The following is a 23,888-nucleotide window of genomic DNA, read 5'->3' on the forward strand; positions in this document are numbered from 1 at the left end:
AATTACGTCGATGGACCCGACTTTCCGCACTTTTCAGCGCTTTCGGAAAACCGGAAGAGGAATCAACGGTCGCGCGTCGTCAGTGTGTCCGTGTTGGTCGACAGTGCAGACAGACAAGTTTACTTATTATCTATTAGACAAGAAGGTAGGAGCGCATGAATCCTCATCAGAGAAGAAGAGAAAACAGGAAGCAGAACGGAATTCATGACCGGCAGCGGCAGAAAAGCGGCGCAACACTCGACGCAAGTAGTTGGTCTCTTTCGGCTACCGTAGCTAGTCACTCGTTGGGATTCCATCGCGTCTGTGACATTGCGTGACTGCTGGCGCTTTACCGGTTTTCCCAGAGATCTCTCCGTCTAATGGGCTCACAGCTTTTTTCCCAAAACGGACGTTGGACATGTTCGCAGTGAACGATATCTCGCGCCTCCCTCAGGGCTCGTAGTCGCTTGAAGCCCGTTATGTTGGAGGAGGACGACGGTGGTGGAGATGATGCAACACTGGAGTGGACATCTGGCCCTGCTGAAGGGAGCTCACTCATTATTCATGGCGCTGGCTACTAGTTCGTCCATTATAGTATTACTCTGGTTGTCTGTGCATCGTGTTGCCCATGGAGACGAGCGTCGAGTCTCAGGTAACATAGACCTGCTGTTGTGTTGTAAGTAGAGCTTTGTCATCACGTTTGGATCTTGGAATAGTCATTCAATTATAGTTATTAGGACTATCTTCTGCTCTCAATATATTTAAATTTAATACGGTTATGTTTGCAGTTGCCAGGGCAGTTTTTCTGACTCTTAGCAGTATTACTCAAACACTTCGCGACAGATTTCCACGAACAGTTGTGGAGGGTTGGGGCATGGCCCGAGGAAGGACCCCAAACTGTCCGCAATTTGTTCCTCCAGACCTTGTCCAGAACTTTTCCTGCCAGCGCCCCAGCACTATTTCCAGAAGATGTCCAAATGGGCTCGTGAGAGTACAGCGACCTTCCGGAGCTGAATTACCGCCTTGTCCTGCCTCCGTCATGCTCCACCCAGATGCCGCGGAATGTTCCCGAGATGTTCCCTGCTGTCGTGAGCGCGTCGGACTCTGACAATCTCCTGCTGCCTTTCGTCATATGTCAACGATGATGATTCCTTGTTGGTTCCAGAATCCACTCTTTGCTGATAATCTTCATCAAAACTCGCTGCTCCGCTGATCAAGGGAGTCGGCAGAGTATGGATTCTTGTTTCTGAGATGGAGCCTCATCCAAAATCCCGTAAAACCACAAAACAAGATCAAATGCGCCTTTGATTCCCAATTTCTTCTTTTAAAAAAAAAAAATCAATAGACACTGAGGAGCATAATCTTCTGTTGAGCTGCTGGATATTAAATCCCTCTCGTAACAATTCTGCAGGGTTCACGCCGTGATAACCGTGGAGTCAGGAGTCCACTGTTGCTCACAGCCGTGCAGCTTTTTCTTCTTCTTCTCCAGCATGTAGGTCATGACTACACGTCCTGAAAAAGGCTACACAGCGGCACCATCGGAATAAACCCCCAATGACTCAGGCACAGCGGAGGGAAACAAGAGAAACGCCCCACAGGCTCTGAACTGCTTTAGTCCGTGTCTAGTTCCATAAACTAAAATAATTCATAAGCCATGTACGTATTCACCAAATTTCAGGGGATTTAGGTTGCATGAGAGACAAACATGAATGAATGACACCACCTAATACATGACCAAAGAATTTATACTTCAGGGAAGGACTACAAAATCATTTTTTGTGAGGAGCACGAAATCCCTGACGGCCTCTACTGTACGACAAGAGACCGCAACGTGACTGGTTGTACAGTAGATTCATATTTCTGTTTTCCTTTGACCGATGTTAAAATGTGTGCCGAAAAGCGAAAGAAGAGAGGACATAAACACTTTACTCAAAATGCAAAAGAAAGTTGAGAAAAACGGAAAAAAGAGCCGTCCAATCTACATTTATTTGTTCATCAGACCAAATCTTCCTCAGTCGACCAAAACACTTCCATCTGATGTCGCTAGGTAAAAAAAAATAATTAGGATTACTGTTCCTCGCGACCTTCATGGCATTTCCTCGTCACTTTCATATTCATGAGCTCATTGGCACAGGCCCCACCCACATCATCCCTCTGATTAAAATCTCCATTCATAAATAGAAGTAGTTTTTTTTTATGACTAACAGCAAAATTGTGTTCCCCTGGTTAATATCTGCTTCATGACTTCACTGATTTCCCTTGTTGGACGAGAGACAAAGCGGAAATTCTGCTTAACGGAAAACAATGACGCACTTGAAAGGATCGCACATCAAGCTTTTGGCGTGTGTGTGTGTGTGTGTGTGCGCGTGCGTGCGTGCGTGCGTGCGTGCGTTGATGATCACTTTATAATGGCTGCCTGAGGCCCCCGAAGCTTCTTTCTATGTGAGGGGGAGGAGCAGGGGGACAGATCAGGGTTTTGGGGGAATGGGACGACAACATCGATAATGGAGTTTTCCATGATTTCACGGAAAAGTAAACGCAAGCAGTTAACGGATTTTCGACTGTTGCTGTGTTTGTTATGTATGGCACGTTTGTTTTCTGTACACGGCACAAGGGACTCTTCTTTTATTCCTGGTTGTTGTTTTTTTATTTTTTGTTTTGCTGTATCCCAATTAAAGATTTGATTTTGAATTCCCTCTAATGTCTACTTCACGCTACACAATTTGTGTCGCCAATCGCTACGCGTGAACCCTTCAAAGATGCTATTCGACCGCCTCCGACTAGATTCCTAGTCTTCAAAGACTGTTTTGCAGTGAAGCAGTCAGTGTGCTAAAGGAAACAAGAAGGCAAATTAGTCCGATGGTAACTAACTCAAAGCTCAAATAGTCTCTGACGCAGATGGATAATTCAGACGGCCTTTTGTGGAGGCCGTCGTGAAGAATTATTTTTCATGAAGAAGTAAAAAGATGGAGTGTATGTTCTTTGTGGAATTTTATCTCTTGTAGTAGATTGTTGCCTTGAAGAATGATTTGATTCTAAGTTGAATGTGGTGCCGTGGTGCAATAAGTCAAATCTCAAGAACATCGCTAGGACCGAAAAAAGAATATTGTACTTGGGTGTGATATTACAAGGTTTATTTTAGTCATTCATCACATCCAATCAAAAAAATAAATAAATCAGAAAATCTTGTATTGCATGAAAGCACTTCTACTGTTTATTTACAACCGTCATATGCCTTGTAATTTGAAACCAAATCTTTACTCTGTGACTGGGAGTAAAACATCAATCCTTTTTCCTAATCCAAACTTTGTTTGGCTTTTTGTTTTCTCAGATTAAGTAAGAGTTAATATTTGGGAGTTGATGTAAATGTCAGTGTCAAGTCAGAGGCTCTACAGTGAATACGACTGTACAGAAGTTACACTGTGGGCATCCCTATAGATTTAATGTCAATGTATTCAGCTTCTGTTGGATTTTGTGCCATGTGATCCAGTCTAATCCCTATATATATATATATCCTTTTTTTGTGTACAGACAAGAGAATAACATCAGATGACTCTAGTAAAATCCAGTGGCGCTGAATGAAACCGTTTGGCTCCGGGTCTGGTGCCAAAATAAGTTGGTAACCAGTTGTCCTCCATCGCCGGACCAGACCGGCCCGCGATGGCCTGGGGGGGGGTTGTCTTTTGTTTTATCGCCACTATAGGCTCATTACAAGAAAAGGGCTGAAATGCCTCGGTGAACGCGAAGGAGGAGGAGGAGGATTTTGATGCCTGCAGAACAACAAGTGTGTAGCCGGCTGCGACAGCGCTCTAATCTGATGAGGGCTAACGAGAGAACAAAGGCTAAAAGGCTGCGTGTCTGAATACAAAAGAACAACATGGTAATCTTGTGGTTTTCGAGAGCTGTAAGTTTAGTAGCCCGACTCGTATCAAATGGGAGGTAATGTCAGTATTTTTTCTCTCTCTCCAGCAGACTTCATTGTTTACAATAATCTGTATCAACGGGGAGTTGGCAGAGAAGCACAACAGCTGAGCTGACGTTCAGGCGGGGGATGTAAATACTCTTTCTAACTACTACTACAAAAAAATACAATTTGAGGGTTCCTTGCTATGTCGTGTATAAACTAAAAACTAGAGCCCAACAGAGGCAACTAGATGGGATGGATGTAGGGTGTAAAATCAAAATCGGAGAAGCTGCCAGAGCAGAGAGCACCTGACAAGAGAGGGAGTCCTTGAATGCAACAAGTCGAGAGCTCAGTCCAAATCATATACAATTTTTGTGTCATGTAAAAACAAAATTTCGAACCAGGCTTCTGTATCTGCCTAAACACACGTACACGACCTTCCTATTCGGATGGAGTCTGAATGATGTGGCCACGGTTTTTTCTGCCGCCTCGTGTGAGTTTGTCACCCAGAGAGCTGTCGTCTGATGAAACTGCCACGGGGACCGAGAGGAGGGAGGGAGGGAGGGTGATAATGGAAGAGGAGAGAGAGGTGTGAGATTGTGATAGATGGAGAGAGTTGAGTTCAGGTAGGGAGAAGGTGTGTGGTGTAGGGATGGTATATATGACAGAGAGAGAGAGAGAGAGTGTGAGTGAGGCTGTGGCAACGATTTCCCCCAAATTAATAAACCTCATCCGGGCCAATTTGTCTCAGATAAGCGGTGCCTGGCAACCGTGAAACGCAACCTCTCGGACGTGCCAACTCTTTTCTTTGTAGTTGGCATCGTACAAACTGAAGGGCTGAGCAGCACCTGGGGAGGGGGGGGGGTGGGTGGGTGTGTGTGTGTGTGTGTGTGGCGACGGTGAAATAATACCGAGGCTGAGATATGAGGGAAATTTCAGAAGGTCAAAGGAGTTTTTCCTCCGCATCAGGGTTTGAATGGTGAGATCAAGCAAAGATTAAGAGAAAAAAAAGGAGACGAGCGAGCCAGTGATGAACGAGAAGGAACAGTTGGTTGATGAGAAGGAGGAGGAGGAGGAGGAGGAGAAGGCAGATGAAAAGATGCAGGGTGAGATGGAGCAGGAAGGAGATGGAGGTGTGATGTCAAGGTTACGACCAAAACACTAAAGAGAAACATGAAGCGAAATGCAAATTTAAAATTGTGAAATTCAACTGAAATGATTCATTTGAGTAGCTGATAAATCCAATTACCAACACGATTCTGTAGATAAGTTGAGGAAGTGGCAACAGGAAGTGAGTGACCTCTTTGGAATTACATAATATCAGTTCATGTATCTAAGTTACAGTAATGAACAAAGATAATCAATTAAACTATTAATACACAAATAACTGGAATTTTTTCGTTCATATTGGTTGTTACAAAATGATTATATAGGTTAAAAACAGTGTGTTACCCCCTCCCCTGTAAACCCCCTGTGAATAATCTTTATTCAATGAATTACATTTTATATTATATTTCATTTTTGAAGGTATTGACATTTTCCTATTTTTTGCCATTGTTTTTTAATGTGTTTTATCGTTTCATAGTCTAAATAATTCATGTATGAATCAAAAGATTCATGAATAATGAAAATAATATGAATTTCTTAATGAGCTAATAGTCAATCAATGTTTTGGCACACCAGTAAATCTCTGGGCATGACATCATAATGAACATGAAGACCATATAATCATGATTTAATATATCCGACATTAGCCCAAACAAAGTGGGCCGTCTGCAGCAATAAACAGATTTTATTGTGGCTTCAAATGAGCGATGGTACTATCATAAATTTCATATTAGGAATCTTTTTGGAATATCTGAGGCCTCATGACATGTTTTTACGCAACTATTTCACATTTGCACTTTTCCATCCCTCAGTATCTGTGAAGTTCATCTTGTGGGGGGGGGCTAAAAACAGAATTCTAAACCATTGTTTTTTTCTGTAGGATTGTGTCGTAAAATATTAAAATAAGAGGATGTTTTGCTTTTTACCTTTGACTTTAGTCAAGTTACTTATAGTGTCACTATTAAACGGAGGCTGTAATAGTTTGCAGAGACGAGGAGAAGGATATCCACACCTCTCATGGCATTTTAGAAGGGAAAAACATTAGCTGCATTAATGCTAATATCACACTTTCCTTTTATATTTGTTTGACATAGAGGCAGTGTTGCATTCGGGAGCCGTCGGAGGAAAACCTTGACATGAAAAGAATATTTTCTTCCTGACCCCCGAGATCCTTGACAGGCCTCCGCATCGCTGCGTTAAAGAACCTGCGGGTGATGAAAGTGACAGAAGGGAGGGCGATGGGGGTTAGCTCTGCTCCCCCCACCCCCCCCCTCCCACAACAGTCGGGGCCGATCTGTCAAGATCCGGCACACGGCCACAGGGCATCTCGCTGTCGGCCGTGCCCGACTTGGCCCCAGTGTATTTTCCCAGTGATGTACAGTAGTGGCTCCTGTCTGTAATGGTAATATCGTGAAGCCCCCCCCCTCCCCTTTTTGACTGTTAGAATCGTAGATAAGAAGAGATGGCGACGAGGTGTTCTTGACGATACCCTCAAAAGCCTGCAGCACTTAGATAAGCTCAGCATTAATCGCTTTGCTTTTTCTTTTTGGAGTTGTGTGCAGAGTCGCCGACCTCGGCTGTGGTAAGATGATGAATCGTATTGAAATACAACAGTGAGTAAAAAAACCCAACAGCACTTGATGAATTGCGACGTACTTAAAGGGGCAGCGGGCAACATTTTATTCCTGTTGAGCAACGGGAATAACCGTCCTATATTTTACGCTGCTTTATGGAACCGGTTGATTCAACGGGAGTGAAACTGCCGTCTTGACTCCTTCTCACTTTTAAATTGGATTCCCTCTCCGTGTCACACGTACGTGACCGGAATCACATCCCATCCCGTTTTCAGCCCATAATGTCCCTGTCTTCGAACCGTGACTCTCTCAAGGGAACGAGGCAAAATGATCATTCAACGCGATGATGATGATGATGATGTGTGACGCCTTCTGCTATTATACTCACGCTCTAATTAGCTCAACGTCCCGTCGCAGCGACGAGATATTCAGCTCGCGGTGTCAGTCGCAGACTCCGTTCATTAAAGGGATTTACATTTTTGTCATTTTTTTTGTCATATGTCTTCTTCTTGAACTTTCATATTAAGTTTACACTTTCCAGCGAATTGACTCGTGCGCGACTTAACTAAACGAATCTTTAATTGTCCCCGTCTGTGTCTGGTGCAGGTAACTCCCAGCTGGGCGCGACCATCGTGGACGCCCTGGACACTCTGTACATCATGGGCCTGCACGAGGAGTTCAAGGACGGCCAGGAGTGGATCGAGCAGAACCTGGACTTCGGCGTGGTGCGTACATGCCCTCCGTTTATAGCCATACACATTCAAACTTCACTAGGATTGGGAAGGGGAACATTTGAATAAAGTCCGTGTCACCGTTTGCTTCAGGATTGAGCGCGTCGACCTCCTGTGAAAAGAACTCTTATAAATTACAGAACATTACATTAATTTGGCAGACGCAAGAGAAGTGTGTCATCCAGAAGTTGGAGTGAGTCCCTTTTAAAGACATGACTAGAAAGCAAGATGAGGAGTGAGCTCATTTCCACCACTCAGGAGCCCTGCAGCGGCTTTTACAAGGGAAAACCCTCTTGGATCAAAAATCATAATTTCTTTTTCACTGTGGTCAACAGCCAAATGCTTTAATGTGGCTACTGACTTTGCCCGTGTCCCCTCTGTGATGGGGTCCCGGGTCTCCTACATATTCTCCAGCACCAGCAGATTTCACGTGCAAGGTGTTGCTCATATGGGATTCAAACCTCTGACTCACTGGCACCACATCGTCACAGGGCTGCTGCATCAATCAAATCCAATCAACACACATTGAAAATACGCAACAGAAGCGGAACCTTGTTCCACATTTGTCTGCCGATCGCCAGAAAATGTCGGACTGGTTGAAACTGTGGCTTGATTCAGTAGAAGAAGGGGGGGGAAAAAAGCAGACCTACATTTTTACCTTGAGGTGTAAGTATTTGTATTTGTGGACACTTTCTGGTTTTATTTTTTCCCAGTTTCGCACAATAACTTTTATGCAAGTTTTTTTTTTTCTGCAACTAAGCATCATAGACTATTTAAATTTTTTCAGTATTGTGAGGTTCTCCCACCTTTTCCCACCAAAGAAACCAGAACATATTAGCTCAAATCCTTTATTTTTCTTCATAAAAACTACGACTATCAAAATAGTTGGTGATTAATTTAGTAGTTGATTACTCATCGATTAACTGTTGCAGCTCTACTAATAACATTACAGTAATAACAATAATTAGCTTGACTCACTGTTTGACATTCATAACTCATTGCATTTCCATCCCCCTCTCCCATCACCAGCTTCCTTCTCCCTCTTTTCACCTGCCAATCATTTCCATCTAACCCTCCTTTCTCCTCTTATTTTACCAAATACTCTTTCGATCCCTCATCTTCATCCTCCCTTCCTTTTTCTTTATGATCTATTTTTTGTCTTTACTGTTTTGCTCTTTTCCCCCGTGTTTTCTTTTATAACCTCTTCCTCGTGTCTGGACTTGACCACTTTATTGTCCTCTCCGTCTCTCCCTCTCTCTCGTTCATTTCTTTTAACAATCAACCTTTTTTTTTTATCTGTCCATCCATCATCCGCCGTGTCGCTCGCCTCTTTTCTCATCCTGCTCACGCTCCATCTTATCGTAATAGTTCATTGCACTTTCATCTCTCCTCCCCCCTCCCTCGATAATTCTCCAGTCCCGTCTGTCTGTCTTCTATCCCTTCACTACCTTCTCTCCATTATCCTCCAACCTGGTCTTTGTCTTCTGCATACCAGTTAAAAAGTGATATTCTTTTCCCTTCCTTCATATCTTTACCTCCTCTCCTATCTTCCCCTCCCTCTTCTGTTCGTTCACTCTCCTTAAACGTGCCTCCGTCCTTTTGTTCTCCTTTACCTCTTCTTGTCCTTCTATCCCCTCCTCTCTCCTGACATCATTATTTTTGTCCATGTATGGCTTCCTGACTCTCTGCCTTCGCCGAAGCCCGACGCCCGAGCTTGTTAGTCCCTCTACTGAGGCAATCACAGGGCAGCTCGCAGGTAGGCAGGAGGGGGGGGATCTAACAGTCTGACACTCGGAGGGCTAATTAACCTCGGGATCACTGCGGTTGAGCAGGGGAGAGAGGGATAGAGGGAGGAGTTGGTGAGGGAAAGAGGGAAGAGGAAGGCTTAGATGGATGAATGGCGGACGAGGAAGCAATTGGATCTGAAGAGATGGAGAGAGAGAGAGAGGTTTGAAGAACAATCAGACAGAGGAGATGGAGTTTGGATGAATGGGCCAATGAGGACGTGGAGGAAGAGAGATTAGACGAGAAGTTAGCATAGAAATAAGGAAGTAGAGAAGACTGAAAAAAACTTTGAACCCACTCGGTTTTACTACGTGTCTTCATCAGACGTGCAATTTGCTTTTGAGGTTTCCCATTTGCTCTGTAGTCGTGGACGTACTGTACAAATACAGCCTCTCAACTACTGTTGATACTGACGGGGAAGAAAAAAAGACTTTTTTCATTTTTTTGTGTGATATTTGAGCAGATTTCAAGACAGTAATTCATGATGGACTTTAATAATTAATGTTGGAGAGTCAAAAAAATAAATACCTGTGAGATTTGTGTATACTCCGTGAAAGGCAAAGATTTGAATTGTCAGTCGACCCCTCAGTCGAGTCAGCACTGCAGATAGCAATGATCTGATAATGTCAATATTTGGATTCGTGCAAAACAGAAACTGGGGTACCGGAGTGACGGCCACAATGTCTGGAATAAAACCTGCACCGGTAACAAATGGTGTGAGATTCACGGTGTAGGATTAAAAAAGAAAAATAAAACAAATGCAAACTGCGATGACAGGAATATGAGACGATGAGAGAGAAAAAAAATTGTCGAGTGTAAAGAAGCAGAGGCAGCAGAGAAGAGGAGAAGCCCCTTCAGATGCACTAGAGGGGAATGGAGAGATGTGATTGGTCGGTGGAGGAGGAGAAGCTGAGTCGGTGCTCCTGTTAATGGGCTGAGGAGGAGGAGGAGGAGGAAGGTGTCTCACTGTTTTCATTAACGACTCAGTTTGATGCTCTTGTACCTGAATGCATCAGGCAAAGGTTTGAGCCTCCAGCTTCTGTATCATTCATGAGAGGTGAAGCTAGTTTAGGCTCCGTCTCTCACCATCACTCCGGCTTCTGCTCAGGCCTTTTTACAGAAACAGGTCATTCCTCCCGGCTCATAGGGAGCAATATATTTCCAGCCAGGCGGAGGCCTGGCAGCGGTAATCGGCAGCAAAAGTGTTATTAAGCTCGGCCCCTTGTGAGAAATCAAAGATTTCCCCGACCCAGAGGTTGGCGGCCGCACCGGGCCTCTCGAAATCAGAGCTCCGTGGTTTCGCAATAAAGGCAAAATCCGGATTTTCCATTTAGGAGATTAAAGACATCACTCTTAGTCGAGTTGAATCACTCTCCCGTGCGAGTGAACGTTGCCCTGACGTTACACTGAGCTTTAACTGCCGCTCTGCGTGTGTGTGTGTCAGACACAGTTTAACCTTCACGGTGAGGAGGTTATTAACTTACACCTACTGGGGATGAGTCAGGATTTTCAAATGGCTGTTAAATTATTTAAAAAGATAAAGAAAAATAGGAACAGCAAACGTCTTAAAAATAATAAGTTTTGTCGTTTTTACTGTCGCCTGGTGGGAGGTCATGTATTGATACTGCCACCATGACCTCAAATTTGGCATTTTTTCCATCACCCTCTTGGTTTTTTGATATTTCTTTGTAACCGTATATGGTGGGGATGCACCGAAATCGAAAATTTCATTTATTTTGCCAATTTTTTCACCATTGCATGAATTAAAATCGCCTAAATGTGCTTTTTACTTTGTCTTGATTTTCAAGGAAAAAAGTACAATTTACAAATATTTATTAAACACTGAACTTTTGGTTTTTTACAATCCAGCAGGCATTATACCAGCAATAGCACAATATAACTTAAAATAAATAAATTGGTAATACAAAATATTTATATTTTCAATGCGTCTTTTCACTTCCACCTATTGGATGGTAGAAGCTGTCAATCACATACTTTTCCATGACCCCCAATGCACAAGGTGCTTTATCGTCAATCAAACTTTGAATGAAACCATCATTTACAAAAATGAAAATCATGCTGTATTGAAGAAGACTTGAAACTAGATATTTAACCATAAACTCTTCAGGAAAATGTTCTATTCACGTTATGAATCAAGTGAGAAGAAAAGAAGAGTCATTCTCTCATAGACTTCTATAGAAACAACCAGTGGAGTCGCCCTCTGCTGGTCGACCATCAAAAAGTTCCGTGTGGAACTCCTTCAGAAAATTTAATGGAAAAGACTCTGCCAGGTAAAGCTAGTTATCAGTCTACCTCCTTCTAAATGGATGGATAGATGATGGATGTGGCGACAACATGTTCTCTGTCAAGTATTCCTTGCTTAAAAAATTAAATGTCATGATCCTCGTATTTGTGCTGATTCTTTTACTCCTTGTGTTGCACCTCTCGAAGGAGCCGCCCACCTGCCGCCACCAGCGCATCCAGCAGCTCCAACACTAATGAATGATTGAATAGTTGCCATGTCAGGTCGAGCCAGGTAGTGAGTCATTGTTCCAGTCCCCCAGCGTCCCACACGGCAGCGTTGCCCCCGAGATGATGAATGTGTCGGCCAGAGGTCTGCATCCGTCGCACCTGACTCAAAGATCCACCAAATTAATGGACTACTCCGTTAACTGGCGCATTAATAACCCCCCGGTTAAATTGAGGATTGGATCAGAGATGATGCTGCGGCGGTGGAGAGATAAATCGATGCGAAGCTGTCAAAGAGTGCGTTCCAGCCCGGTTTGATTAACAGGGTTTAATTATAAGGGAGCAAAAAAGGTCCTTATTCAGATTTTTTTTTATTGCAGTTTACGTGGTAAACACTTGAAATGCTCCATGTGACAGTGGGTGGAAGAAATGCAGGGTCATCTTTCACAGTCTTCTGTATAAATATATATATGCTCCTTTCAAGGTCAGTTCAAAAACGTTGAGCTTCGATTAAAAGATACGCAAAAGCGACAGAGCTACAGTCGAACCACACATCAATCAAAATATTCCCGTGACCCACACGAGTGTCACTTTTACAGTAGCGGCAGGATGTAATTAGAACAAACAACAGTGATTATCTTTGACGGGAGACTGCACAGAAACGAACACGTCTCGTCAGACGGCCCTGGCGCTGGATATTATTAATAGAAAAATGTAGAGGCGGTGGGAAAGTGGATGTTATTCACAGGGGAGAGCGAGGGACAGTACAGCGTGTCATCATGAAATGCTTCATACCAAAACAATTTATTAAAGCTACAGTGTGTAATATATTAGAAGAACTTATTCACAGAAATTGAATATATTATTGTCCGTAACTGTGTTCATATATGTATAATGAGTTAAATATAGTTACATGAGGTGGACCCGACCTCCGTGTGAGTCGCCATGTTTCTACGTCGTGTTCAGTACGGTTGTTGCACTAATCGGTCCAGGTTACACCTACTGGATGAGTCAGGATTTTCAAATGGCCCTTAAATTATTAAAAAAGAAAAGAAAATTTGGAACAGTTAATGTTACTAAATCGTATTCGCGTAGAATTTCTTTTAGCGCTGCCGCAAATGGAATCAGCGGTGTGCGCCAGCATAAAGTGTCCCCTGTCGCTCGCTCAGTTGGTTTGCGGTTTGCAACTTTACCACCACATGCCGCCAGAAGATTACAACAATTACACACTGGGGCTTTGAAATCAAACCTGTCTCGTGCGTCTTCGCAGAACCTTGCGAGATTCCTCGCCGTCGCCCGTCCGTGTTCACTGCAGGTCCTTTCGTTTTTTTAAATCAGGTCCGTTTCATGGCTCTGCTGCTCACCGATGTTTGTGCCCTTAAACAACAGTTGTAAATGTCTAACGAGTGAGGCTCACTGACAGACGGGGTGAGCACTTAGATGGATGGATGCCAGAACAAAGCTGGCCTTCAGCTTTTAGAGCTTCCCATCGCTCAGTTCGACAAAACAGCAGCTCTCGCAGTGCCAGCTGTGTCGGTGTGTGCTGCTGCTTCGTGATGTGCGTTTTTGCTCTTTTGTTCGTCAGATGAATTGTGCGCTCCTGATTTCTCACTTTGACGTGAACGTCAGATGTTAAAAGAAAAAACGCTCAGAAGTTGAATGCGTCCACCGCGGCTACTCGCATCGTTTAAAGAAATTCGGGCCTTAATGTCCTTCTGTCATCAGTCAAATTAGGCTTTTTTAAAAATACTACCCCACTGTTATATAGTGTGAATAAACCACAGACAGAGTGCGAGTGGGTGACATCCATACTCTTGGACAAAGTGGGATTTAGCTTCGTTCTGCACCTCGTTCCTCTTACAGTCAGTGTACACATCACATCTTTCAGGGGGTTGGTGGGAGGGGGCCAGCTTCAAGTGACACTGGTACATCATCACACATTCTGACAATGTGCAAAACCATTTTTGGACCCAAGGTCGATTGTAGGCGCCGCTGAGCTCTCGCCGTCTTTTTGCCGGCGCTAGAGTAAAAAGTCGGGGAAAACATTGTCTGTCGACTCCTCCTCCTCGGTAAAGGCTACAGTTGGGTCGTTAGGTAAGATAGAGAGAACAAATCAGCAAAAGAAATTAAGAGAAAAGAGAAAGAAAAATGGCTGACAGTGACACGCATGTAATTTAAACTCATCTGGTACAAGAGAGATTCGTACAATCCCAAAATCCATTCTAAACCATAAACAACAATGTATTTGTTGTTTATTTGTTGTCCTGCGTTATAAATTGCCGCCTTCTTGTTTTCCCAGAATGCCGAGGTGTCTGTGTTTGAGGTCAACATTCGTTTCATAGGAGGGTTGCTGGCCGCCTACTACCTCTCTGGACAGGAAGTAAGTAACTACCTGTGTGTGTGTGTGTGTGTGTGTGTGTGTGTGTGTGTGTGTGTGTGCGTGTGCGTGTGTGTGTGTGTGTGAGAAGATGGAAATAATGCAGAGAAAAATATTTGGCTTATAGGTGAAAAATATATATATGCATGTGTCCTCCGTTTTACTCCCTCTCGCCTCCTCTCTTGCTGTCAATTTTTCTTCTCCTCCTCCACGGTTCCTCCTCTCATCCATCCTTCTCCTCTGCTCCCGATAACGTCGGCGGGCAAGTTCTTGGTTCTCGTTCCAAGCGGCCGTTTTTCCCATTCCCTCACTCCATCCATCCCATCCACCCCTGGCTTTTCATGCCCAGCCAAGCAGCGCTTCCACTTTTAATGGAAGCCGATACATCAAATATGTGCTCAGTTCAGCCTCCACGCCCACCGTCGTGCTCTCAATCACACTTTTATGTGGGCGTCTTTGCGAGTAGCGGGGCGACGGATGTCTTGAGGAAACCTTTTCTTTTTGTTGTCGGGTATTTTTACTTATGATGCCTGATCCATTTCCTGCGCCACGGCTGTCAACCGCCATGTAGTGCGCCTTTTAAAATTCAGAAAGCCATGCGGTGTAAGTGACTCACAGAGTGAACCAAATAAAGAGCAGTATCAGTGAATGATGTGGACATTGCTCACCAGCAGAGCTTTGCCATTTTACACAGTTTGCAGCAACGGAGGAATCCCGACGATGGAACAGGGAGGACGAGCGTCGAGGGTGTTTGGAGGTGATGGAGTGGGGAGTGAGGGATGATGATGAATGGGCTGATGGGAGTGGAAAAAGTGAGTGAGACCCATTCTTCACTCTCAGGTGGATGTGTCCTTGAGCAAGGCACTCCACTCCTCAGCTGCTCCAGTCAACAAGCAGCTGATCCCTGCTGCTGGGGGGGAAATTAAGTCTAACCGTACGAATAGATGGAGCGGTGTCCTCTCTCTGTTACTTTATAAATTATTAAAGCAGAGCTGGGGTGAGTGGCAGGTGGAGGTTGAGTCTGTCAGCGTCTTTCCTGGATGGATGTTAGCAGCCAGGAAAGAGAGAGTGAGCGATGGGTTTATGGGAGGAAGTGGCAGGTAGAGAAAACAAGACAAGGAGCTGCGAGGAATTAAAGAGAAAGGGAACTGGACATGAGGAAGTAGAAAAGACATTTTATGATTCCAGGCCTATTTTTGTAGAATAACAGAACTTAGCTCTGTGTGAAGAGTCATGAAGGTTATTGATCAGCAATATCAAAGCTGGTTCTTGTCAGGTTGGGCAGAAATGTTTTGAGACCGTCAAATGCCTGTTGTACAGAGCCATAGTGTAATTGACAACGCAGTGTAATGGGCAAATTTAATTTACTGGCACGAGTGTGGCCGCTGGATCAACTTCTGTAACGTGAGTTAACACAACATGCGCATTTAACCGACCGTTCTGTACGGGAGGATCGCAACACTAACAGCGCGTCACGCAAATATTATATTTCATTCGCCAATATAAATATTTGGACTCGCGCTAGTGACGCGAATGGCACAAGTTCTGCATTGTTCGATGTGAACCAGGTAAAAGATGCTTCTTTCCGAGGGGACAACCTTTCAGAGCAAAAGCCTCAGACAAGGTTTTGCATTACAAGGAGAAAAGACAAAGAAAATCCCATCGCATCATGTTTTTTGGGTCATTTGAGGTCACCATGAAAACATATGAAGACACGTAAAGAAGTCCGAGGGTGAGGAGATGTTGGTGCGTTGCAGTCAAAGCGACGCAGCAGTGATGGATCGTGTTTACTCCTCTCTCCGTCCTCACCTTTATTTTTCTACGTCCTTCCTCTGATTCTCCAACTTTTTTCTCTGACGTCCTCCTCGCCACCTTCCTTCTCTTCTCTCCGCCTCTCCACCTCTCCACGCCGTGATCCCTGCGTCGCTAGATCTCCCCGGCGTTCCTCTTTTTTTGCGCCTCCATCATTTTCCTTCACCCGTGTTTATTCTCTTGTGTTTCTGAGCCCTGAAACTCCCACAACCACCACTTTGTTCCATGTGCTTTTTTATTTTTAACCTCTGTCTATTTCATCATCCCCTCTCTCCTCTGAGATTTTCTCCTGCAGGTTTCTGGAGGCCTCAGAAATCCTTCATATTTCTTTTGAGAGTGATCTCTCTTTGTGCCGTACAAAATAACATTTGTAGAACAAGACTCAGAGTGAATGGATTTGAACTGGAAATGTTCTCGTCCGCCCATGATAACCCCTGTCAGTTGTCGGCTCACTTTCCCAGTGGCCACCATTCGGTCGACTGAGTTACTGAAGCAGCTCTTCTTCTCTCACACAATTACTTTCTCTGACAGTTGACATTTTTCATCAGCTGTATCTCATGGAAGTCTTGGCTCTTTTTGCCACGTATTCATTTCGTCAAGAAATTCTCTTCACTCATTTTAACGCGTCACAAATTGAATTTGTCTGTGGCTGCAGAACATGCAACCGCCGTATATTCTAATAAGAAAAAATAGACGACACTTTCCACTTCCTCTCACTGTACAAATACGAAGCTAAATGATCCTGGATACGGGTGCTGCCATCTTGTCCTGGTGATGTCCGGCCGTTTGTCCCGAGGAACAGCAGATAACCCAGAGAAGCGAGAAGGTCAGGGGAGGCAGGCCAAGCATTGTGATGAAGGATAATGAGACGAGAGCGTCTGAAAGGGAAGCCGCGGACTCGGCAGGCATAAAAGACGCGACAGCACCAGGACGCGTCATATGGAAGGAGGGAGATAAAAGGGATGGAGGACGACGGAAGTGGAGCAGCAAATGGACGGCAGGGCGGTCGAGAGACAGACGACGATGATCGGGTGCGAGGGAGGGAAGGACTGAAGTGGTCAAGGAGGGAGGAGAGACGAAGAGGGTAAGACGTGGAAAAGGAAAGAGAAGAGGATGGAAACAGAGTGAGGCTGAAACAAATACTGGTGAGGGGGACGAGAGATCACAGGTGGAGAGGAAACGTGAAGATTTAAGAAGTCTTCGTGCCCTTCCACTGATGAAATGCTGAATTCTTTTCTTTCTTCTTTCCTTTGGATTCCTCTCTCAGTTTCCCACTATCTTATCTCTTCACCCATCACCGTAGTTTTTGTGTCTGGAATCTCGCCGGGCGAAGGAATCCAGTTTTTTTCCCGGAGAAGTATTTATTGTCAAGAGACGCACGAATCCTAACAGGTTAAAAGTTGCATTGTCGTCACAGAAAGCTTCATTTATAATCCTACAGTACAAAGTCAAGATGGCCGCATACCTTTAGATTAAATGTGGGGTGTGTGTGTGTGTGTGTGTGTGTGTGTGTGTGTGTGTGTGTGTGTGTGTGTGTGTGTGTGTGTGTGTGTGTGTGTGTGTGTGTGTGTGTGTGTGTGTGTGTGTGTGTGTGTGTGTGTGTGTGTGTGTGTGTGTGTGTGAGTGAGTGAGTGAGTGAGTGAGTGTGTGTGTGTGTGTGAACGAAGAAAAACAAGATGACGTCAGAAACGAGAGAACATTTTTTTAATTTCACCACAGCTTTATGAACAAGTGTGCTCCCATGCAATCCGGGGATATCCGCACTACTTAAAAAAGTAAAACATTTGATTGGAGTCCCGGTGAGATTACATCGGAGAGCCGTGAAGAAGGGAGAGAAATGGACGCCGGGGGAAGAGGCCCAGGAGAAAGAGTGAGAGATTTTTGTAACGGAGATGACAAGCAGAAAGAGATGCACCATGCACTGAATACAGGAACAGAGAAAGAAGGGACGACGGAGGCTAACGGGATTCATTTAGTGAAGGAAGGTGAAGGATGGCCAGTGGGGAAATGAAGGCGTACAGTAGTTCATTTAAAAGTTAGCCTTTTCATTTCCTCAAGAGTGTCTGCAGCCGGCCTCCATCCCTGAGAGAAATCCGGAATCACAGATAAACTAGCTCAACACAAGTAACACCCCATAGAAACGTCTATACAAGTAGCAATGTCCCACATTTTAATGGTACTTCATGTTTCCTTGCATGGAGGGAGAGGGGGGAAAAAACGCATCATCTTTGTTCTATTTTCAGCTTCCTCAGGGGAAAAGACAATAACAGTCAAGAGGGGAATCGTCTGAAGACACGAAATACAGTAGATACACAGTAGGAGCAAAACAGTACGAGCAAATGATCAGCTGATCGTGAAGAGGCATGGCAAAGTACACTGACACACACACACATCACACCACACCACACACACACACACACACCACACCACACACACACACACACACACACAAACGTATTCAACGGCCGTCTTAATCCCGTCTCTCCTGCGGGGCCTCGGGTCCTTCCTACCAAGCAGGCGCATTCAGCACATTTCACAGTCTACCACTTAATCCGTTTAGGAGGCTCCATTACATGTCAACAGTGGCCCACTGCTTACACTGGAGACTGTGTGTGTGTGTGTGTGTGTGTGTGTGTGTGTGTGTGTGTGTGTGTGTGTGTGTGTGTGTGTGTGTGTGTCTGATCTTATTAAGTAATTTAGGTAAATACTTAGTATTAGTCTTAATTCCATTCACACAGTGTATTTGCTAAATAAGTGATTATAATAATTTATATTACCTGTACTTTTTGACTGGGGGGAAAAAAAAATGTATATTTCATTTTAAACAGTTCAGGTTTTGTGTTGTTGTTTTTTTGGGAAACATACGCAATATGACCGTTTCCATGCAGGTTTTTTTGGTTGGAAGTTGGTGCTACTGTGACTAAGTTCAACGGAAACAGATTCAGTGAATAAATAATAAATTATAACGCGTAGAAATCACATGACTCAAATGTCACTCAAGCCTCCGCTTCAGGAGAGACTTTAAAAAAAGGTGGCAGATGTAGACATAAGACACGTGGACCATCATTCCTTAAACTAATACAAGAAACAAACCAAGTTCTCCATCATTTGTTCTGGTTTCTCTGCTCCTCTGTGACAGTAAACTGACCTTCTTTGGTGTGTGGACAAAACAAATCATCATCATGAACTTGGTAGAAATTATTAGTTCATTTCCATCACTGGTATCGGCTGCATTTATCTTGTCCATATAGAATAAAGTCTGAAGTTTGCTACTCAGCAAGTCTAGAATTGAGTATATTGCATCTGTTTTCATAGTTTGTGTTTGAGGTTTCTCTGTGACTTTTTGTACTTGTGTGCGTCGCTGTCTAGACCTGATCTCTGCGCGCCCGCTCGGCTTTACAGCGATTTCAGATCCTCCCAGCTGCTCGCAGCTTTACAGACGATATCCTCGTGTGTAATGACGGGATCATTGGCTGAGTTTAGGATGTGTTTGAGTGGCGGATTACAGCTCTCCCCTGTTCCTGGGATGCCACATCGACTTACCATTTAGCAAATGATTTCCATCCAAAGCCTCCTCACAGGGGCACTCGCTGCCTGCATCATTTTCAGCATTGGCTGGTCCCAGAAGTAATCAAACCTCGTGGATCCTTCACCATGAGGGCCTGAAAACCAGCCTGTGTCCCCCTCTAACCTCCTTACCCTTTCCAGCTGTATTCTAAATCTGCTTTCTGGGAATATGGCTCATGGAAACACAACAAACCAGCAGCCTTTTGGTCGTTACTAATCCTAAAAACAGCCTGGAGAAGAGAGTGATATGGAAAGAGAAATGGAATGAGGTGTGAAGGATGGTTATATAGGCCCTGCTAACTGGGGAATAAAGGAAAGGGAGAAACCCAATTCAACTCTGGTTAAGGCGATACCGCGGTTCCTCAAACGCCATGTAAACACCTTACCCCGGAAAAAATCTGAGTTGTCATACCCCCGGTTAACAGACCTAGATAACTCCTTTAGTAACCGGGGGTATTCTTGCACGTATAGACCTTTACCGGGGTAAGCTCGGGTTACGCGTCCACCCATGCTCCCTAGGTTATAATTGCCCCTCCCTGCTCGCAGGAAGCAACCGCGCCAAAGAAACAACAGCAACAACACCTTGAGCTTTATCTTTAAACCCGACGACTTCCCCATATGGCAGGTAATGAGGCGTAGAGAATGGACGAAATGCACAGCGCTGAAAAGTCATCCGTGTTCTCCTCCTGCTTTCCAAGTTGTTGTGATTTTGACAAAAGTCAACAGGAGGGAGGAAAAAAAGCCTTATTCCAACCAGTTGTTACTTTGGAAGAGCGCCACCTACTGTACCGGAGGCAGAGTTTCTCCCTGACATAAGAACTGGCATAACCCGGTTATGGCATAATCCTGGGACTATACCAACAAGTCCAACGACGGACTATGTCTGTCTTCAGCGCCTCTACTGGTGACGGGAGGTAACTCCACAAATACTTTTCACCTCAAAGTATCGTGGGATTTTATTAGATACACCAGCACATGGTTGATGAGCTTGTAAAGGAAAGAGAAGTAGCAAGAATACTTTACAGAATATAAGCAAATCCATTGAAATACACAAACTTGACGGACTTACCAGGTCCACCGCTGACCTCTAGAGGTTGTTATGTGCACTACGGTCTTTAAAACGACCACAGACTTCGCAAAAAGCTGCTTGAAAAAACGTCCTGTGTGGTCGTCGTTTGACGGAGGACAGTCTCGACAGTCCGTTAGATGATATTCATAAAGGGCTCTGAAGTAATAAGATCATAAGCTCCTAAAGCCTGTTATATTTTAATGGATCAGTATCTGCTTAAAATAATACAGATCAAAAAATCGGATCCTTTCATTACTCGTATGAAACTGTAGACACCGTCTCGAGTGTGAGCTCCGCTCCTCGAAGACGGCCGGGCAGCAGGTCGCTGCATAAGCCGGTAGAAATGATCACGTGTCAATGTGAAATATTATTGGAGTGCAGCCAAATGCAGAACCACGCAGCTCCGACTTTACATTCGCTGTCAGCTCGCAGGTTCTCCGATTCAGCCGCTGCTTGGAGGCAGTTTGGCTGCTCATAGTGATAAACGTCAGCAGCAATACGACGTATCCACTGTCACTGATTCATTTTAATTCTCTGAGTAACTTAATGAAGGAGCTAAATTCAATTTTGGCTGTTGTCCGCTTGTGTGTGCTCGCTGCTTTGCCGCTGTCAGTACTTGTCAAAGGTCGTTGGTGAGGGAAGAACCTCTTCTCTGTAACAACACTCTACAACCACAAGTGTTTCCTTTGTTCCAACAATGAGCGAGACGTCATCTTTTCAGCGGATCACGTTACGGGACGGCATTTTCCTGAGTCAATAATTTGATAGAGCCCGAGTGATATGGATTTTTTGGGGGCATATACCAATAGTAGTGTATTAAAAATTTGGAATGGAGGCCTGATATTTTGTTTTTCATCTACAACTATTATGAATTACTATGAACAAAACAAAAAACAAACACCAATTCAACCAAATATATCGAATTTGAATTAAGAAAATAAACAAAAACGTAAAAAAAAGAAACAAAAAACGTTAACATGAATGCAAATCTTTTCTGCTCCGTTCGTTCTGTAAAATAAAATCTGCAAACATAAACACACGTGCTGACCAATGAAAGATTTGCCACCACCTCTGTAATTAGAGATTATAAGACACTTTGGAAGAAGAAAATCATGAAAAAATAAGGTATGTGAGATTAAATACAGCTATTGCTATGTTGTTAATAGCATTGGTCTTGGTTTTTTTATTAAATATTGTTATTCAATGCTATTTAATTAGCAGGTGGTCAAATCAAATAATATAAGTACAAGATCTGACAGACTCTGGTGGGACGGTTACAATATCTTTCCAGATCTCCTTAAACATATATATTTTTGTACAGCAGTTTCCATGTCACTTATAATGTCATCTGATATGAATTGTGATAAATTAATACTGACCAATAACATCCCACCAGCCTTTTCAGCTACGTGAGGTTTGTGCCCTCCAAAGAAATTGTGCATCACGCCAAAGTTATCGGCGTACCTCGTCTTGTTCCCCCCACGGGGGGGGGGGGGTGTGTGTGTGTGTGTGTGTGTGTGTGTGTGTGTGTGTGCGTTCACTGAGAGGGTAGCTCTTTCAGTGATCGATATGGAAGTGTGCTGTAATGCATTTTAAAAGGGCTGCACACTAAAGCTGTCAGCCCCGGAGGGAGGATGATAGAAACCAGTTAGCAAAGGCACCAGACAACAAACTGTCTGGGCTCGTCCTCCCCAAGGATATTTTGGTTTTAAAGCTCACGATATCCTTAAATATGTCTCCCTCCCCGCTACAGTAAACATAACGTCAGCGGTACAGATGAGGCACCGAGGCCGTGCGGTTTGTTTTCGCTGCGGTGATTTGGAGTCGCCTCGTCAAAGTGGAGCAGGACGCAAAACGGAACTTTTGCTCACGTTGACAACTTTGTGCCGCGCTGCATTTCTCAGCTCAGTAGTTACAGGCGAGAGGAGGACAGCTTGTCAAAGTGAAGGTTGAATACATTTGATTACCCCCCTATCCCCACATCTGTCCGACCGGCTGCACCGCTCTCCGCCGGTTCTCTCCGGTCTCTTGTTTAACTCCGAGGCTTGACCTCCTCCGTCTCCTGTGCGTCGACGTCCCACCGGCCGCTTAAGAATTCTGCAAACACCAGCGGCGTGTGTTATTCGCTCCCCCCTCTTACGTCTTCGTGAGACTGCAGGAATCTTTTCCACAGACCCGGTGCCTCCGTCTATAAAGCCGCTCGGCCCTGACGGCTCGTGTTGATGAATCAGCCTCGTGTTGAGGCGCTTTTCTCTGTGGCTCTGCTCCACCTCACTGCCGCCGCCTGGAAGTTGTACAACTTCCTCTTGATTTTGCATTTATTCCACAACTTAAGTCCAATATACTTTGCCCAAGTGGAAATTTGTTGAGTCATTTGCTTTCTTTCCACCGTCTCAGGAAAAGCAGATCGAAATTACGTAGCCACGCACCGTGCAGGTTTTGAAGTGGTGGAACCAACTTATGTTCTTGCAAATTTTATGTTTTATCCATCAGCTGTAATGTGTTTTTTTTTTCTTCTGTCCTTTAAGAGGGGACAACACTTGATTTTCGTTTTACCGAAGCAGCAGACCTCTGCCAGCTTTGATCTTCTTACTTTTTTTCCCCCTCATGAATATTGGCCATATTTGTGTTCACTGATATGTCACTTTTTTCCACCGTAGACCGGAAATTCCCGCCCTTCGATTCACGCTACACTAGCGTTGAGATTCTCCCGAAGTCACTGATGCGCGCGTCAGGAAGAAAACTGGGGAATATTGGCGGGTTGTGGTCACTCGGGAGTAACGCGAATGAACACAAATGATCCTGCTGCCGAACTCGCTCCAGTAATGCGACGCAAAATAATTTGCGTTTGCCGTCAACGCACCATAAGTAGTAGACTTGTGATGCTGTAAAAATTGATGACCAACTAAGATTTACATTGGGAAATGTTGTTTCATTTTTCCAGAATGCCGGAGCACACACTGTCTCTCTCACATGAGAAAAGGTCTCTCGATTTGTGTGTTCGTGGGATTAAGACTTTCTGCTGCACACGGTTCATTAATGCCATGTTTTCAGGCAACAATCAAATCCCAGAATGCATCTCTCACAGCTCACGTCCTGCTGCGTGGGTCCAGTTTGCCTTCATTAAGCTTTGCAGTTCATGCTGTGAATAATTGGGTTATTTATTTATTTCAAGTAAGATTTAATGATTCGTTTGGACATTTGAGTGTGGCAGCTTTGCGAGGCAACACATTTCAAGGGACTACCACTAATATGATATTTTGGCTTGAATAATGTACATTTTTAACATTTATGGGTCTTTTCAAGCAATAATAAAGGACTAGAAATAATGTCACTCTGCTTTCTCTATATGAAAATAGAGGAAAACATTATAAAGGTAATGCATTTTGTAGGAATTGTGGGAATAAAAAAAAAATCTGTTTATTTTCTCAACGAATTCCTGAATTTGTGTCCCACCGTTCATCCCGCTGTCACTTCATTTCATATCCGGTGACTGCAGCGGCATCATAACCTT

General features: G+C 44.2%; 1 protein-coding gene across 5 annotated transcripts in view; it reads left to right on the forward strand.

Annotated features, from left to right (window-relative positions):
• Positions 1 to 23,888, forward strand: part of man1a2 (mannosidase, alpha, class 1A, member 2) — an 82,933-nt gene that overhangs the window by 38,165 nt on the left and 20,880 nt on the right. For all 5 annotated transcript variants that reach the window (XR_004796310.2, XM_035651188.2, XM_035651191.2 and 2 more), the window contains exons 5-6: positions 7,171 to 7,289; positions 13,849 to 13,929. Coding sequence is in view for 4 of the 5 variants with exons in the window: in XM_035651188.2 (XP_035507081.1) it covers positions 7,171 to 7,289; positions 13,849 to 13,929 (200 nt within the window). In the remaining variant the exon portion in view is untranslated. The remainder of the gene's footprint in view (positions 1 to 7,170; positions 7,290 to 13,848; positions 13,930 to 23,888) is intronic.

This window comes from Scophthalmus maximus, chromosome 14 (genome assembly GCF_022379125.1).
Source record: "Scophthalmus maximus strain ysfricsl-2021 chromosome 14, ASM2237912v1, whole genome shotgun sequence".
Taxonomy (NCBI): Eukaryota; Metazoa; Chordata; class Actinopteri; order Pleuronectiformes; family Scophthalmidae; genus Scophthalmus; species Scophthalmus maximus.